The sequence below is a fragment of the Bufo bufo genome, chromosome 7 (genome assembly GCF_905171765.1).
Source record: "Bufo bufo chromosome 7, aBufBuf1.1, whole genome shotgun sequence".
Lineage (NCBI taxonomy): Eukaryota > Metazoa > Chordata > Amphibia > Anura > Bufonidae > Bufo > Bufo bufo.
The window spans coordinates 174,288,139-174,305,587 of NC_053395.1; the positions used below are offsets into that span (position 1 = coordinate 174,288,139).

The window sequence follows — 17,449 nt, forward strand, 5'->3', positions numbered from 1 at the left end:
GAAAAAAAAAGATTTACAAAAAAAATTTAAATACACGTTAACAATAAACATAAATTTTCAGCAGATTTGTGTAGGAAATTTTTCCTAAATGAAAATTCCCAGAATATCGGTATAAATTATCGGCTATCGGCCTGAAAGTTCACAAATTATCGGTATCGGTCCTAAAAAATCAATATCGGTCGATCCCTAGTCTGCAGGGACAAATCTCGTGGGATTTTATGACGTCACACGCTCCCGCGTCTTGCGCGCACGTGACTCACCAGGCTGGTCCTCCTATTATTATAATATGACTCCGCCCCCTTCCCCGCTTAGCATGCCGCACGGGGGCCTGCCTCGACCGCTGGAGATGCCCGCAATTGCAGGGGACTTTGCTACCTGGTTAGTAACACGGAGTGAGGGAAGAGTGAGGACAATTATGGCAGAGATGGAGTTGGGAAGCTCATCTCGCGCACAGCCGCTCAGCTCAGTACAGATGCCTCACTCTCCAGTATAGTGCTCACGTCCTTGTGTCTTTCGGGTGTGTGGAGCGGGGAACTCACCCGGCGCACCCCCCCCCAGCTAAATAAAACTTTCCTAGATACTCCACTCTATGGCCATACCTGTAGGAACCACTTCCTAGGACAGGAAACCACTGAGGAAGGGAGAGGCTCCTCCTTTTTTTATACCTGTGGGTTTCTTGTCCTGGGAGGCGGACCCTCTCTCTTGGTGCTGTCATGGACGATAGGGAAAAATTCTTTGTGGGGTTAAATTGAAAAAAAAAAAAAAAACACAATTCCGCCAAGGTTTTTAGGGTTTTGACATCATGGCGTTCACTGTGCGCTAAAAATGAGATGAAGTTCTTATTCTGCGGCTCAATACCAATACAGTGATGCCAAACTTGTATAGGTTTTGTATTTGTTTTACTACTTTAAAAAATATATATATCTTTGAAAACAAATCGAAATTTTCTTTGCATCACCATTTTCTGACAGCCATAACTTTTTTATATTTCCATCCACAGAGCTGTATGAGGGCTTGTTTATTGAGGGACAAACTGCCGTTTTTATTGGTGCCATTTTTTGCCATGTTTGATCAATGGTATTAAAAAAAATTGGGGGGGAAAGGCGACTAAAAAATGGCAAATCATGTGTTTTTCAGATTTTTTTTATTACGGTGTTGACCACAGGAATTTTAAAAAAACAGTTTAATAGTTCAGAGATTTTTGGACACGGCTATATCGGATATGATTTTTATTTATTTATTGTTAATTTAGTTTTATATATAAAATAGGGAAAGGGGGGTGATTTAAACTTTTAATATCATAATTTTTAAAGACAGTTTTATTTTTATAACTATTAGCTCTCTTAGGGGGCTAGAACATGGGATCTTTTGATTCCTTGTCCTATTCACCCTAATAGAAATCTTCTAGGGTGAATAGGATTCTGACACTCTCCCTGCTAAGCTGTGCTTTGTGCACAGCGCACCAGGGAGGTTACCATGGCAGGCCTGGAAGGCTTCAGAAGAATCCAGGCTGCCATGGTAACAGATCGGAGCCCCGAGATTTCACTACAGGGGCTCCGTTTAGAAGGCTGAGGAAGCCATATCCCTCTGCCTTGCCTCACAGGTGCCGCAATCTGCGCTGATCGAGGCACCTGAGGGGTTCAGTGCCCAGTCAGTGCGGTCTGGTGCCTGCTGTATGATATGGCCGAAACCCACCGCGTATGTGAGTGAGGTCTTACAGTCCCGACTCTGTCAGAAAAGGACAAAACGCATTCAGTGGGTCTACGGCATTCAGTGAGGCAGAGGCAAAATGTGCTGTGTGAACACGAACTAATTCACATGTTTACAAGTTTTTAGCACAGGTTTCAGCGCTGAAAACTGCGTCAAATCTGTGTTGAAACCACCTCCCATTGTTTTCAATGGAAGGCCGGGTTCATGTGGCAGAAGATTGTCCACTCGTGGTTTTCCTGACCGCGCCCAAAAAGGTGCTTGTCCATTCTTGACACCTCAATGGAGCTAAACTAAAAGCAGGACCGCAGCATTCAAAATGGCAGAAACCTTAGGGTACTTTCACACTAGCGCTGTTCGGATCTGGCAGGCAGTTCTGGCCACGTACCGTATGCAAACGGAAATATGTTTTTCTCCGGATCCGTCTCATCCGGAATAACGGATCCGGTATTTAATTTTTTTCAAAGATCAAAAGCAAAAATAGCTCCTGCTATGTCCCGGCGCACGCACAGACCGGAAAAACCGGAAAAGGCAACGTGGCAATTTCCGGAACACTTGGTACCGGATCCGACATTAATACATCTCTATGGAAATTCATGCCGGATCCAGCAAGTGCGGTAGTGTTCTGGGATTTTGTCCGGTCAAATACCGCACAAAGGACGGAACGGAAGACATCCGGATGCATACTGATTGCTTTCCATTCAGAATGCATTAGGAGAAAACGGATGCGTTTTGAGACCCTTTAGCGGATTTCAATACCGGAAAAGAATAACGCGCCCTGCTTCTGGTGCTGTGCACACTGCGGTCCCTGCCGTCGCACACACAGCGCGGGATATGAGACTGATTTTGACACAGTCAAAATCTATCATGTGAACAGACCCCAAGGCTGCGGCTGTACAAGGGCAGATCTGATAAAAGTCGCAGGTGTGTCCCGTCACAGGACGCAAGTGACAAGTGACCGCCTTGGGTGTTCGCCATACTCGTTTCTTCTCAGGGTCACTGCTTCGCTACACCAATGACCTGAACAGTCCCGATTGTGGACCGGACATGACAGACGTAACAGTCTCAGGGCAGCGCCAGGACCAACCCGTCCACAGCGGGACAGCCGCAGACCCGAAGCGTCGGAACGCGCATGCTCAGTATCCCTCAATCTTCTCCATTGGGAACGGCAGTGGGGGCGCGGCATGGGAAGGTCCCGCCCACATTCGGCAGGAAGGGTGGCGCTGGACGGCGGGTGCCAGGCAGGCGTGTCATCGCGTTAAACTGCGGAGCATGGGATGTGTGTGAGGGTCCCCCCTTCCATAACAACGACCCCTCCTCCTCCTCCTCTTCTTCCCAGGCCGCTGCTATCGTCCCTGAATCGCGACACCGTCGCTTCGCCCTCGCTGCGAGGCCTGGGACAGCTCCGGCGGCGGTAGTGGCAGGACAGAGGCAGCATGTCGCGATCCGTGCTGCAGCCCAGTCAGCAGAAGCTGGCCGAGAAGCTCACCATCCTCAATGACCGGGGCGTCGGGATGCTCACCCGCCTGTACAACATCAAGAAGGTAAAAGGAGGGGGCGGGGGGCTCTCGTCGTCTGTGCGGGGATGAGGGGGGTGATCCCTCCGCTGGTCTCTGCGAGCAGGGCGGTGCAGGATGAGGGATCCCAGCTGCAGGGAGGAGGAGGAGGAGGAAATCCTCCATGTTATTACTGATGGCAGGAAGAAATCTCTGCTGACATTCCCATGTCATGTGTGTGCAGGAGGGTGTCATGTGTGTGCAGGAGGGGGTCCTGGGTCATGTGTGGTCATGTATGTGCAGGAGGAGGCCCCGTGTCATGTATGTGCAGGAGGAGGCCCCGTGTCATGTGTGGTCATGTATGTGCAGGAGGAGGCCCCGGGTCATGTGTGGTCATGTATGTGTGCAGGAGGAGGCCCCGGGTCATGTGTGGTCATGTATGTGTGCAGGAGGAGGCCCCGGGTCATGTGTGGTCATGTATGTGCAGGAGGAGGCCCCGGGTCATGTGTGGTCATGTATGTGCAGGAGGAGGCCCCGTGTCATGTGTGTGCAGGAGGAGGTCCTGGGTCATGTGTGGTCATGTATGTGCAGGACGGTGTCATGTGTGGTCATGTATGTGCCGGAGGAGGTCATGTGTGTGCAGGAGGAGGTCCTGGGTCATGTGTGGTCATGTGTGTGCAGGAGGAGGCCCCGTGTCATGTGTGGTCATGTGTGTGCAGGAGGAGGCCCCGTGTCATGTGTGGTCCTGTATGTGCAGGAGGAGGCCCCGTGTCATGTGTGTGCAGGAGGGTGTCATGTGTGGTCATGTATGTGCAGGAGGAGGCCCCGTGTCATGTATGTGCCGGACGGTGTCATGTGTGGTCATGTATGTGCAGGAGGAGGCCCCGGGTCATGTGTGTGCAGGAGGAGGCCCCGTGTCATGTATGGTCATGTATGTGCAGGAGGAGGCCCCGGGTCATGTGTGTGCCGGAGGAGGCCCCGGGTCATGTGTGGTCATGTATGTGCAGGAGGAGGCCCTGTGTGGTCATGCCTGTGCAGGAGGAGGCCCTGTGTGGTCATGCCTGTGCAGGAGGAGGCCCCGGGTCATGCGTGGTCATGTATGTGCAGGAGGAGGCCCCGGGTCATGCGTGGTCATGTATGTGCAGGAGGAGGCCCCGTGTCATGCGTGGTCATGTATGTGCAGGAGGAGGCCCCGTGTCATGCGTGGTCATGTATGTGCCGGAGGAGGCCCCGGGTCATGTGTGGTCATGTGTGTGCAGGAGGAGGCCCCGTGTAACATGCAGCCTTCATATAATCTTGTGTTTAGAGTGTAATGATTGACACAATGGATCCTGTGTAAGCAGAGCAGACCCCGGCAGAGGATGCATGTACTGGGACACCTATCCTCCACATAGATCCAGCTGTAATGTGTCAGAAATATCAGTACCTTATTGATTGTGTGCCCCCCGCTGTACTGACCCCCTCCAGTCCCCATGTTCTGTAATCTGCAGAACGGCCACACGGGTCCACAAAAAATACCGATGCATGTGGTCGTTGTGCTCCACAAAAAAGATAAAAAATATGGTTGTGTCCATGTGACCTAAAGTGATGTCATGTGATGATGGCTGCCGCTGTCAAACTGCGTGACGTCATCATCATCTACATCCAGTAAATTAGGAGAGTGAGTGCGCTGCCATTGGTTTTGCTTTCCAGGTGTAGAGCCATTAGAGGTTCAGCTAGTGGCCTTTATCATGTAGAGAACCTTAATACAAACCGATTACTAATGTGATCCTCCATATTGCCTCCTTTGCTGGCTGGATTCATTTTTCCATCACATTATACACTGCTCATTTCCATGGTTACGACCACCCTGCAATCCATAAGTGGTGGACGTGCTTTCACACTATAGGAAAAAGTACCATCCTCTCTAGTGGCCCAAACCAAGGGAGCTCACTTAGGCTGGTGCTTTTTCCTATAGTGTGCAAACACGGCCACTGCTGATGGATTGCAGGGTGGTCGTAACCATGGAAACAAGAAGTGCATAATGTGATGGAAAAATGAATCCAGCCAGCAAAGGAGGCAATATGGACAATCACAATACATTAATAAGTGCCTTGTGTTAACTTTCTCTACAGCAGGCTTGGCCAACCTGCGGCTCTCCAGCTGTTGTGAAAACTACAACTCCCACCATGCCCTGCTGTAGACTAATAGCTGTAGGTAGTATGGGCATGCTGGGAGTTGTAGTTTTGCAACAGCTGGAGAGCCTCAGGTTGGCCATCCCTGACCTCAGGATACATGCCACTTGCTAAAGTGAGACAACCCCTTTAAGGCTGCTTGTTTTCCGACTATTTTATATTGATTTCTCTATCCATAGGATCGGTCATCAGTATGAGATCAGTGAGGGTCCGACTCCCATCAGCTCTGCCGATTGGCTGTTTGAAGAGGCCACGGTGCTGACCTAGGCCTGTGGTCACGTGGCCTAGGCGTAGCTCAGTCCAATTCAAGTGAATGCCGCTATCCAGTGGACGGTCTGTACTTGGTCATCTCACTGGAGTGCTGTGACCTCTGCAAACAGCTGATCAGTGGGGGTCCCGGGTATCAGACCACCATCAGTCACGAGGATAGGTCATCGGTATAAAACACTTGGAAAATCCCTTCATCCTTTCAATAGGATTTTAATCTGACATATTCTGCATCGCTAGGGGGTCCTAGGTTCGAACTCTAGGACCCCCAATGCTGCAAGGCACCAGTTTTGACCACTGAGCCACCGTGCTGCCCATAATAAAGGGGTTGTGCATGCAGTTTAGGGTCCATTCACACATCTGTAGTGTATTGCGAAACCGCAAATTGCAGATCTGCAATAAACCTGGCCGGCGCCCCCATAGAGCTGCCTATTCTTGTCCGCAATTTTCTGGAGCTGCGGACCGGAAGATCGGGGGCGCACTCCAGAAATGCGTATGGAGACAGCACACTGTGTGGTGTCCGCACCCATTCCTGCCCCATAGAGAATGAATGGGTCTGCACCCATTCTGCAATTTGCGGAATGAATGCGAACCCATTCTACGGACGTCTGAATGGACCCTTACATTGATGACCTATGCATGGGGGTGCATGCATGGTGTAATCCCATTCACTTTGGGGGGGGGGGCCTATTTTGGAGATAGGAGCAGGTCCCACCTTTGGGACCTGCCCCTATCTGACATTGGTGGCATATCCCAGTGATATGCCATCAACGTCGGAGAACTTTCTGATCACGTGCGGCCAATCACTGGCCTTAGAGATGCACTGGAGAAGCCAGCGATTGGCTGCAGCAGTCACGTTTATCAGAAATCTGAAATCACTGATCTATGCCACCCGTGTCAGCTAGGGGCAGGTCCCAAAGGTGTTCTTGGATTTCCCGCAGTCCCATAGTGGTGAACGGAGAGGGGGCCGCTAGGGTTTACATGTGTTCACTTATTAACACAAGGTAGATCTATAGAAATCTACGGAACATCTGTAAACAGACACCGTGTCCTTTCCCCTGGTGGCTGTGGACGGGGGATGGGCAGACTGGATGTTAGTTCTGCTATTTAGCCGTGTCTGTGTTTCCCTTTAATGCTGTCCTTATTCTGTAAACCCGGTCACATTGCCGGTGCTTGGAATATTCCGCATGGCCTCCGACGGAGAAATGGTCAGAGCGGGGCCACAGGAACCGGGCTCTTGGACTTTCTGAAGCATGTGTCTAGGGTTACATAAGCCCGATGGGGGTAAAAGGAGCACAGTGGACAATAAAAATAACTATCTATATCTCTGTATGGAATTCATCACGGGCATCCTCTTAGTTGGAGGCCATAGAGTTGATGTGAACCAAAATCTGAAGATCTAAACCAAGAACATGAATGGATCCCAGAACAGAGGAGACGGGGAAACCAATCTCAAACCTCTTCTTGATTGATGTCATTACTTCCCAGTGGATTGCGTCCGCTCCACGTTCCTGTACATACAGATTCCCACTAAGCCGTGTAGGAAACCCATATGGCGTCAGGGTCTGGCCCTTTTATTTTTCTCCTCCACCTTTCGCTTGCATGAATGAATTTTGGATGAAAAATGGACAAGAATGGTTCGGGCCATAAAATATAAAATTGAGTTACACGTTGTACCACTTACTTTAAAGGGATTGTTCACCTTCATGACCCTTTGTACAGACCTCACAGTGTAACCGGACCCACAATGGTAAACCTGATCCCCCACCCCTAGTTTCCGGTTCCATCGCTGCCCCGTAGGCTTTGCAGGTCCCGGTTTTCCTCTCCATCATCTAGTTTGACGTCAGATCACATGACTGCTGCAGACAATAATTGGCTGCGGTGGTGACGTATCACCCATGCGTCATGTGACCCGGCGTCATGTTGCTGCTGCAGCAGTCACCCGTTGACTTGGCGTCAAACTGGATGTTAGCATTAGGTAGACCTGGGACCTGCGGGGCAGTCACTGAGTATGATTACCACCGCGGGTACAGCCACACTTTGAATTCTGTACAAAGGGTCTTAAAGGTGAACAACCCCTTTAATGGGTCACTGTACTGTTGAGATGCAGTCTGGATAACGCATGGACGGGAAATACTGTCATGTGTATCAGGTCTTAGGCCTCTTTCACACGGGCGTCGCGTGTGAGGGCCGGATAAGATGTGGGTGCGTCGCGGGAAAATGCACGATTTTTCCGCTCAAGTCCAAAGCGTTTTAATGCGTTTTGCACGCGCGTGAGAAAAATCTGCATGTTTGGTACCTGTTGTGTAGATTTTATTATTTTCCCTTATAACATTGTTATAAGGGAAAATAATAGCATTCTTAATACAGAATGCATAGTAAAATAGTGATGGAGGGGTTAAAAAAAATGTAAAAAAAATTTTTCTCTCCTCATCCACTTGTTCGCGCAGCCCGGCTTCTCTTCTGTCTTCTTCTTTGATGACCTGGGAGGAAAAGGACCTGTGGTGAAGTCACTGCGCTCATCACATGGTCCATCACATGATCCATCACCATTTTTTAACCCCTCCAGCCCTATTGTACTATGCATTCTGCATTAAGAATGCTATTATTTTCCCTTATAACCATGTTATAAGGGAAAATATAAAAAGATTGGGTCCCCAGCCCGATCGTGCCTAGCAACCGTGCGTGAAAATCGCACCGCATCCGCACTTGCTTGCGATTTTCACGCGGCCCCATTCACTTCTATGGGGCCTGCGTTGCATGAAAAACACACAATATAGAGCATACTGCGATTTTCACGCAACGCACAAGTGATGCGTGAAAATCACTGCTCATGTGCACAGCCCCCTAGAAATGAATGGGTCCGGATTCCGCACGGGTGCAATGCGTTCACCTAACGCATTGCACCCGCGCGGAAATCTCGCCCCTTGTGAAAGGGACCTTAGGCTAACGTTTCATACTCAAGCGTGAACCCCATGAGCGGTGGATTGAGTCTGTGCTCCGTAATCAAGTTTAAGTCACCTTCGAGGTTGCGTAAATCTGCACTTTGAACTAAATTTTGGAATGCATAATAAATTTGTCAGATCAAAGGAGACCACTTCCCCTTCCTCTAAGTCCTGGCCGCATTTCATAAATATCCATGTGTAGAAAATAGTGCAAAGATAATGGCGCAGTTGTCCCTGGCAACCAGATGTATTCTAGTCATCATTTATACGTTAAAATGGCTCTAAACGCCGCGCCTGCCATTTTATTCAGAATTTTGTGTAAGCGTGCCATCGAGAGTCCAGCTTCAGGCCGGCAGCTGAACTGTATCCCTCAGCTTAAATACCGTAGCATACCTGTCTGCGTTACGCCATTAACCCCATGTGCGCACTATCTACTTTATACCTGTAATAGCTGTATATAGCACCAGCATGTGCCACTTTACAACGGGCGAAATAACAAATGAAAATCAAAACGGATAATGAGACAGAAAGAGAGACTCCTCTGACCATAAGAGCTTGCAATCTGTAACACCAGGTATATGGAGCTGTAATATCGAGGCCTGTACAAGTCTACGGGGCCTTATGTTACCACCGTACAGAGTTCATACAGAGGCGTAGACATATATTTTTCGTTTTTGTAAGGTTGGCTGTAAGTGTAAGGCCAATTGGACATGAAGTGAAGAGATGCCAATTGATATCAGACATGAGATGCTTAGCAGCAGCTTAAGGGCTCATGCACACGACCGTATGGCGTTTTCAGTGTTTTGCGGGCTGGTTTTAACGGCTCAGTTTTTCCGTGTTTTGTTTCAGTAGTGTTTTCGGCTCAGTTCCATTTTTCCGTATGGCATATACAGTAATTACATAGGAAAAATTTGGGCTGGGCATAAAATTTTCAATAGATGGTTCCGCAAAAAACGGAACAGATACGGAAGACATACAGAGTACATTCCGTATGTGTTCCGTTTTTTTTTTGCGGATCCATTGACTTGAATGGAGCCACAGAACGTTATTTGCGGGCAATAATAGGACGTGTTCTATCTTTGAACGGAAATACGGAAACGGAATGCAGACGGAGACACTTCAGTTTTTTTTTTTTTTTTTTTTTTGCTGACCCAGTGAAATGAATGAATCAGTATAAGTAACGCATACTGAACTAAAAAAACGGCCAGTACACTGAACACAAAAAAACGTTTGTGTGCATGAGCCCTAAAGGGGTTGTCCAAATTGTGCCAGAGAGGACAAAGGAAAAAACCCACACTCGGCTTTTCAGTGCCGCGCCGCTCCACTACCGTTCATGTAAACGCAGCAGCCAGTCGGTGGTTTCGGCAATCACATGCTGTTCATGCTGCAGACGCCAGTGATTGGCTGCAGTGGTCATGTGACTGCGGCAGACCCAGCATGGATTGGAGCACAGGGGACAATTTTAAAAGTGTTTTTTTTTTTTTTTTCTGTTTTCCACTGCTGCTCCAATCCCAGCCGAACTGGAGTTGACGACATGCCGTGTACATTCACGAGTGGCGATGGTCAATCAGTTTTGATATGTGCACGAACTTCATGTGTGTGACTGCTGATTACGGGCGGGGGACACAGCTGGTATCCGGACACTGCGAACTGTTTTTACACTCTATATCATTACTTATTCAAATATTTTTTTTTTTTTTTAATGAATGACCTGCCTCCACCATAAACATGTGAGATCTTCTAACCTCAGTATACATGTTAGCTTCTGTGGCGGATGATAGGTATGTTATAATCTAATGTGTATAGATTTAAAGGGGTTGGCCAGGTTTTTTTTTTTTTTTTTAAATTATTTATATATATATATATATATATATATATATATATATTTTTAAATCTGCAGCTGAAGACCCTAAAGGAGCAAGTTTTCCCGCGCGGGTGCAGTGCATAAAGTGAACTCATTGCACCCGCACTGACTCCTGACACATTTATTTCAATGGGTCTGTGCACATGAAGTGTGAAAAACAATGCTCATCTCTGCGTTGCGTGAAAATCCCAGCATGTTCTATATTCAGCATTTTTCACGCAACCCTGGCCCCATAGAAGTGAATAGGGCTTTAGTGAAAAACGCATTGTATCACTGATGGTTGTCAGGAGATGTTGTTTATAAATTTTATTTTTTATTTTTATTTTTTTCACGCGCGTGAAAAATGCATCAAAACTGATGGCGCCTGCGCTGAAAAAAACTGAAACCCTGAACGCAATTGCAGAGAAAACTGACTGGACTTTCTTGTGAAATGGTGCGGGTTTCACTGAACGCACCCTGACACAATCCGTATTGTTAGTGTGAAAGAGGCCTAAGGGCACAACTACACAGCGTGGTCGTGATCCATTCAGGTCATGGCCATTTGTAGTTAAGAACTACGCCGCCAATTAAGCAGCAACTGCCTGATATTTTACTAATGAAGACTGGTTTGTATAGGCACACGCGGCCATTTTAGAATTCAGACCTCCTGTACAGTGCGGTCTTCTATCAGGCAGCTCCGGCCTAATTCTTGACCACAGTTGGCCGCGATTCGAACTGATCACAACTGCACCGTGTGGTCATACCCTATCGGAGCCTCCAGGGGCGTTGTGAACACATTGGAAAATCAAGTAGTATCGGCTTTTGTTTTCTATTGCGATGGATTTATACATCTGACATCCAAGGTGAAGACCTGCCCTGGAGGCATCTCAAGGCTTTTAGCTAAACGTCAGGGATTCTGGCCCAAATGCCATTGCCGATCAGAAGATAAAGGGGGAGATTTATCAACCTGGTGTAAAGTAGAATTGGCTTAGTTGCCCATAGCAACCAATCAGAATCCACCTTTCATTTTCCAAAGGAGCTGTGAAAAATGAAAGCTGGAATCTGATTGGTTGCTCTGGGCAACTAAGCCAGTTCTACTTTACACCAGGTTGATAAATCTCCCCCTTTATCTTCTCATCGGCAATGGCTAGTTTGATAAAACTCCCCCAAAATTGCTGCTTCTTTTAGCACCTTGTGTGGCCATTGCTGCAAATCCTGTGCCTTTCAGGCCTTTGTTTTCATTCCGCCCCTAGCCGTGCACGTTCTTACATCATGGCAGGACACCACTGTTTGTCCGCCCGCTGTTCTGAGGTCAGCACTAATGACCCGAGGTTTCTCCTGCTGTGCAGCGCGGTGCAGCTCGCCGTACAATACGTATGTGTTCTAGAACTGTTGGATGGAGGTCAGAGGCCCCCAGACTTGTTACCATCAGCTGGTTTTCATGTGTGATTATTAGTCACCATGTAGATGACTGACTTATCAGATGTCTGTTGTCTTGGTCTGTCAGCAATCAGATGACAGCAACTTCCTCAACTGAAAGCAATGCAAAACTACTAATCTGCGGCACTGTGGTTTGTGGTCAGGATCCCCATTGCACTTTGGTTGTGTGTGTATATATATATATTTATACACTGCTCAAAAAAATAATGGAACACAAAAATAACACATCCTAGATCTGAGTTAATTAACTATTCTTCTGAAATACTTTGTTCTTTACATAGTTGAATGTGCTGACAACAAAATCACACAAAAATTGAAAAATGGAAATCAAATTTTTCAACCCATGGAGGTCTGGATTTGGAGTCACACTCAAAATTAAAGTGGAAAAACACACTACAGGCTGATCCAACTTTGATGTAATGTCCTTAAAACAAGTCAAAATGAGGCTCAGTAGTGTGTGTGGCCTCCACGTGCTTGTATGACCTCCCTACAACGCCTGTGCATGCTCTTGATGAGGTGGCGGACGGTCTCCTGAGGGATCTCCTCCCAGACCTGGACTAAAGCATCGGCCAACTCCTGGACAGTCTGTGGTGCAACGTGACGTTGGTGGATAGAGCGAGACATGATGTGCTCAATTGGATTCAGGTCTGGGGAATGGGCGGGCCAGTCCATAGCATCAATGCCTTCGTCTTTCAGGAACTGCTGACACACTCCAGCCACATGGAGGTCTAGCATTGTCTTGCATTAGGAGGAACCCAGGGCCAACCGCACCAGCATATGGTCTCACAAGGGGTCTGAGGATCTCATCTCCGTACCTAATGGCAGTCGGGCTACCTCTGGCGAGCACACGGAGGGCTGTGTGGCCCTCCAAAGAAATGCCACCTCACACCATTACTGACCCAATGCCAAACCGGTCATGCTGGAGGATGTTGCAGCCAGCAGAACGTTCTCCACGGCGTCTCCAGACTCTGTCACGTCTGTCACATGTGCTCAGTGTGAACCTGCTTTTATCTGTGAAGAGCACAGGGTGCCAGTGGCGAATTTGCCAATCTTGGTGTTCTCTGGCAAATGCTAAACGTCCTGCACGGTGTTGGGCTGTAAGCCCAACCCCCACCTGTGGACGTCGGGCCCTCATATCACCCTCATGGAGTCTGTTTCTGACCGTTTGAGCAGACACATGCACATTTGTGGCCTGCTGGAGGTCATTTTGCAGGGCTCTGGCAGTGCTCCTCCTGTTCCTCCTTGCACAAAGGAGGAGGTAGCGGTCCTGCTGCTGGGTTGTTGCCCTCCTACGGCCTCCTCCACGTCTCCTGATGTACTGGCCTGTCTCCTGGTAGTGCCTCCATGCTCTGGACACTACGCTGACAGACACAGCAAACCTTCTTGCCACAGCTCGCATTGATGTGCCATCCTGCACTACCTGAGCCACTTGTGTGGGTTGTAGACTCAGTCTCATGCTACCACTAGAGTGAAAGCACCGCCAGCATTCAAAAGTGACCAAAACATCAGCCAGGAAGCATAGAAACTGAGAAGTGGTCTGTGGTCACCACCTGCAGAACCACTCCTTTATTGGGGGTGTCTTGCTAATTGCCTATAATTTCCACCTGTTGTCTATCCCATTTGCACAACAGCATGTGAAATTGATTGTCACTCAGTGTTGCTTCCTAAGTGGACAGTTTGATTTCACAGAAGTGTGATTGACTTGGAGTTACATTGTGTTGTTTAAGTGTTCCCTTTATTTTTTTGAGCAGTGTATTTAAACATTGGCTTTTCACGGCAGTCTTTCCTCTTTTGTGCTGGCTTTGCTGGCAGAAGATGTGCCTAATTTATGACGAGGCGCACCTTCACAGTCTGTGCGCCTAGCGGAAAAACTAGCCCATCCGCTGGTTGGAGTAGTTTTTCACCAACCTTTACACATGTAAATGTTTGTTAAATTTGTCGGGGCCGAAGTCCTGGTTCTCACCACACCCTCGAGACTCCGATGTGTCCAACGCAGTGCAAAAAAAAGCGTTCACAAATTCATTCAAACCACAAAAAGTGATTGTGGGACATTTAAAAAAAATTTTATGCCAAAAACTGCCGTAAAAATATTAGTAAATGACCAGGTGATTAACAGAAGTTTGGTCTCATGGGGCCCATTCTGCAGTCACCTGTGTTGTCTCTCATGGCAGGGCTTCCAGCCGGCATTTTTCAGCAAGATAAGGCCTCATGCACACAAACTTAATTTGGTCCGCATCCGAGCCGCAGTTTTTGCGGCTTGAATGCGGACCCATTCACTTCAATGGGACCGCAAAAGATACAGGTAGTACTCCGTGTGCTGTCCGCATCCGTTGCTCCGTTCTGCGGTCCGCAAAATAAAATTGTCCGTTTTGCAGACAAGAATAGGCAGTTATATTAATGGCTCTCCGTGCCGTTCCGCAAATTGCGGAAAGTGCACAGACGCCATCCTTGTTTTGTGGCTCCACAATTTGCGGACCGCAAAACGCACAACAGTCATGTGCATGAGGCCTAATTCTCACCCACGCACAACAAGAGATTTCTAAGAATGTCTCCACCAGATTTCAAAACTTCCTTGGCCTTCCCGTTCACCAGATTTATCACCAATGGAGCATTTAAGGGAGCAGCAACCTAGAAGTGTGCAGGATCTGCGGACCCAGCTGCAACATCTGTGGGCAAGAGTGCCGCAGGATACCATACAGAACCTGTATACCTCCATGTCCAACTGTATCTTATGTTATGTTGACTTTCAAGGGAGGACATTTAAGTTGAAGCAGTGGTGATTTCTTCATCTCAAACAAGTTATAGAAACAAAAGCCGACCCCCCCCCCCCCCCCCCAAAAAAAATGTCAGTGTTTCAATAACTTGTCATGTGGCCTTGAGCATCAATTACAGCTCGACCAGGGCCGTCTTTAACAAGGGGCAAAAGGGGCAGCTGCCTCTTGAGCCCTGCTAGCCACTGCCCCGGGTGTCAGGCTGTCAGCTACACAGGGGGTGCTGCCGGCACTCCAGGCAGCGTACTGTGAGAGCTGTGATTCTCTAGGACCTTAGATGACATCATCACCATGTGACCAGTAACCTAGCAATATTACTGGTCACATGGCTATGAGGTCATCAAGGTCCTTTCTACCAGGAGTGTTGCTGTAGAAGTTTGCCTAAGGCTACTTTCACACTAGCGTTCAGAGCGGATCCGTCTGGGGTCTGCCCAGACGGATCCGCTCATATAATGCAGACTTGGGATCCGTTCACAACGGATCCGTCTGCATTATATTGTAGAAAAATTTCTAAGTGTGAAAGTAGCTTCAGACGGATCCGTACAGACTTTACATTGAAAGTCAATGGGGGACGGATTGAAGATTGAGCCATATTGTATCATCTTCAAACGGATCCGTCCCCATTGACTTACATTGTAAGTCTGAACGGATCCGTTTGCCTCCGCACGGCCAGGCGGACACCCGAACGCTGCAAGCAGCGTTCAGGTGTCCGCTTGCTGAGCGGAGCGGAGGCTGAACGCTGCCAGACTGATGCATTCTGATCGGATCCGCGTCCACTCAGAATGCATTAGGGCAGTACGGATGCGTTCGGGGCCGCTTGTGAGCCCCTTCAAACGGAGCTCCCAAGCGGACACCCGAACGCTAGTGTGAAAGTAGCCTTAACTGTGGAGCTTTTTTACATCAGAAAAAGGTGACAGGGGCTGTTAAGCTAATATACTGTAAACTACTGTATAGTGTGGGGGCCTGTATATTGTGGAGTGCTATACCGCTGTACTGTATACTGTGGGGGGCTGTACACTGTATACTGTGGGTGCTGTATATTGTGGAGTGCTATACTGCTGTGCTGTATAGTGTGTGGTGCTGTATAGTTTGGGATGCTGTATACAGTGAGGTGCTATACTGCTCTACTGTATACTGTGAGGTGCTGTATACTGTGGGCTGCTATACTGCTCTACTATATACTGTGGGGTACTGTATAGTGTGGGGTGCTATACTGCATATACTGTGTGGTGCAGTATACTATAGGGTGCTATACTGCATACTGTGGGTTGCTGTATACTATAGGGTGCTATACTGCATACTGTGGGGTGCTGTGGTGCACTGTAACACTAGGGTGAGCCGAGCCCTGGTCTCCTTCCTGCAGAGCGGTGCCCACTTCCAGCCTGAGCCCAGCTGCCCAGAGCACTGATCCTGAGCCGCTGGAGTCTTCAGAACTGGAAGTATTTACAGTCATTCACTGTACTCTACCAGATGTGTGGATTTTTGTGTGTGTGTGTGTGTGTGTGTGTGTGTTGTGGTGGAGGGCGTGATTGCCTGCTAAGGTGTGGGAAGGCGGGATCCAGGGGGCCCAAGAAAATTTTTGCCCAGGGTCCAATCAATATTAAAGACGGCCCTGAGCTCGACAACGACTTCTCATACTGTTCACAAGTCGACTTATTGTCTGCTGAGACACTGTTCTTGAAGGGCGGCCCTCAGGTCATTGAGGTTCTGGGGTACAGAGTTACGAGCCTCTACACGGCGACTCAGCTGATCCCATAGGTTTTCAATCGGATTCAGGTCTGGAGAAAGTGCAGGTCACTCCATTTGAGGTACCCCAGTCTCCAGCAGCCATTCCCTAAAGATGCAACCTCGATGAACTGGCACATTGTCATCTATGAAGATAAAATTAGGCCTGTGTTCATGTAGAGGCAAAATGACTGGATAAATGTTGTTCTTAATGTAGTATGGGCTTGTTGCTGTACCATTCACAAATTGTAGGGCAGTTATGTATTGACTAGACACACCTGCCCACACTGTAACACCACCACCACCAAAGGCTCGTTTGGTGACAACAGTGATGCATAGCGATCTCCTTGACATCTCCAACATCGTTGGCGGCCATCATTTCTGCTCAGCGTGAATCGACTTTCATCAGTGAACAGCACTGAGGACCATTGGTCCCTCGTCCAGCGTAAATGCTCCCTGGTCCGTGCAAGACGATGACGCCTGTGCCTGGTGGTGTGGTCAGGTACCAGGTACCATTGCAGGTTGTGTAGCATGCAGACCACGCTGATGTGAATGGTTTTGAATGGTCTGAACACTTGTGTGTCTCTCAGCTCCCTTAAATGTGCCTGGAGTTGTGTCATTCATAATTCGGTTCTGCAGGGCTTTGTTCACAATGAAGCGGTCATCAGTGTGGGATGTGTCCAAAGGACGTCCACTTCTATGCCTTTCTGTGACTCTTCCAGTCTCTCTGTATCTCTGATACAACCTGCTGATGACACTCTGTGAGACTCTAAGCTCAGTGGCCACTTCAGCCTCAGAACATCCTGCTTGAAGCCTCGCAATGGTGAGGTACTGTTGATCATTTGTTAGGTGTCATCTTGGTCTCACGATGTCAAAATTTGAACAGCATGATGAGGAGGACTGTTTAAATACCAATTCTAATTGAACCAGGAAACTTATTGGGCGATTCATGGATCAAACACCTGTTGTGAATTTTGCCATTAACCACCTCCGGACCGCTGTACGCACAGACGCGTCCTGGAGGTGGTTGATTCATTCCGCCTGGACGCATATACGCGTCATCTCGCGAGACGCGAGATTT

General features: G+C 48.3%; 1 protein-coding gene across 2 annotated transcripts in view; it reads left to right on the forward strand.

Moving 5' to 3' along the window:
* Nucleotides 1-2,888: 2,888 nt before the first annotated feature.
* The window catches only part of NCKAP1 (NCK associated protein 1), a 119,209-nt gene continuing 104,648 nt past the window's right edge, over nucleotides 2,889-17,449 (forward strand). Inside the window, exon 1 of one of the 2 annotated variants that reach the window (XM_040439388.1) lies at nucleotides 2,889-3,251. In XM_040439388.1, coding sequence (XP_040295322.1) covers nucleotides 3,144-3,251 — 108 coding nt within the window. In that variant the 5' untranslated portion in view covers nucleotides 2,889-3,143. The remainder of the gene's footprint in view (nucleotides 3,252-17,449) is intronic. The other variant, XM_040439387.1, reaches the window with a different exon arrangement.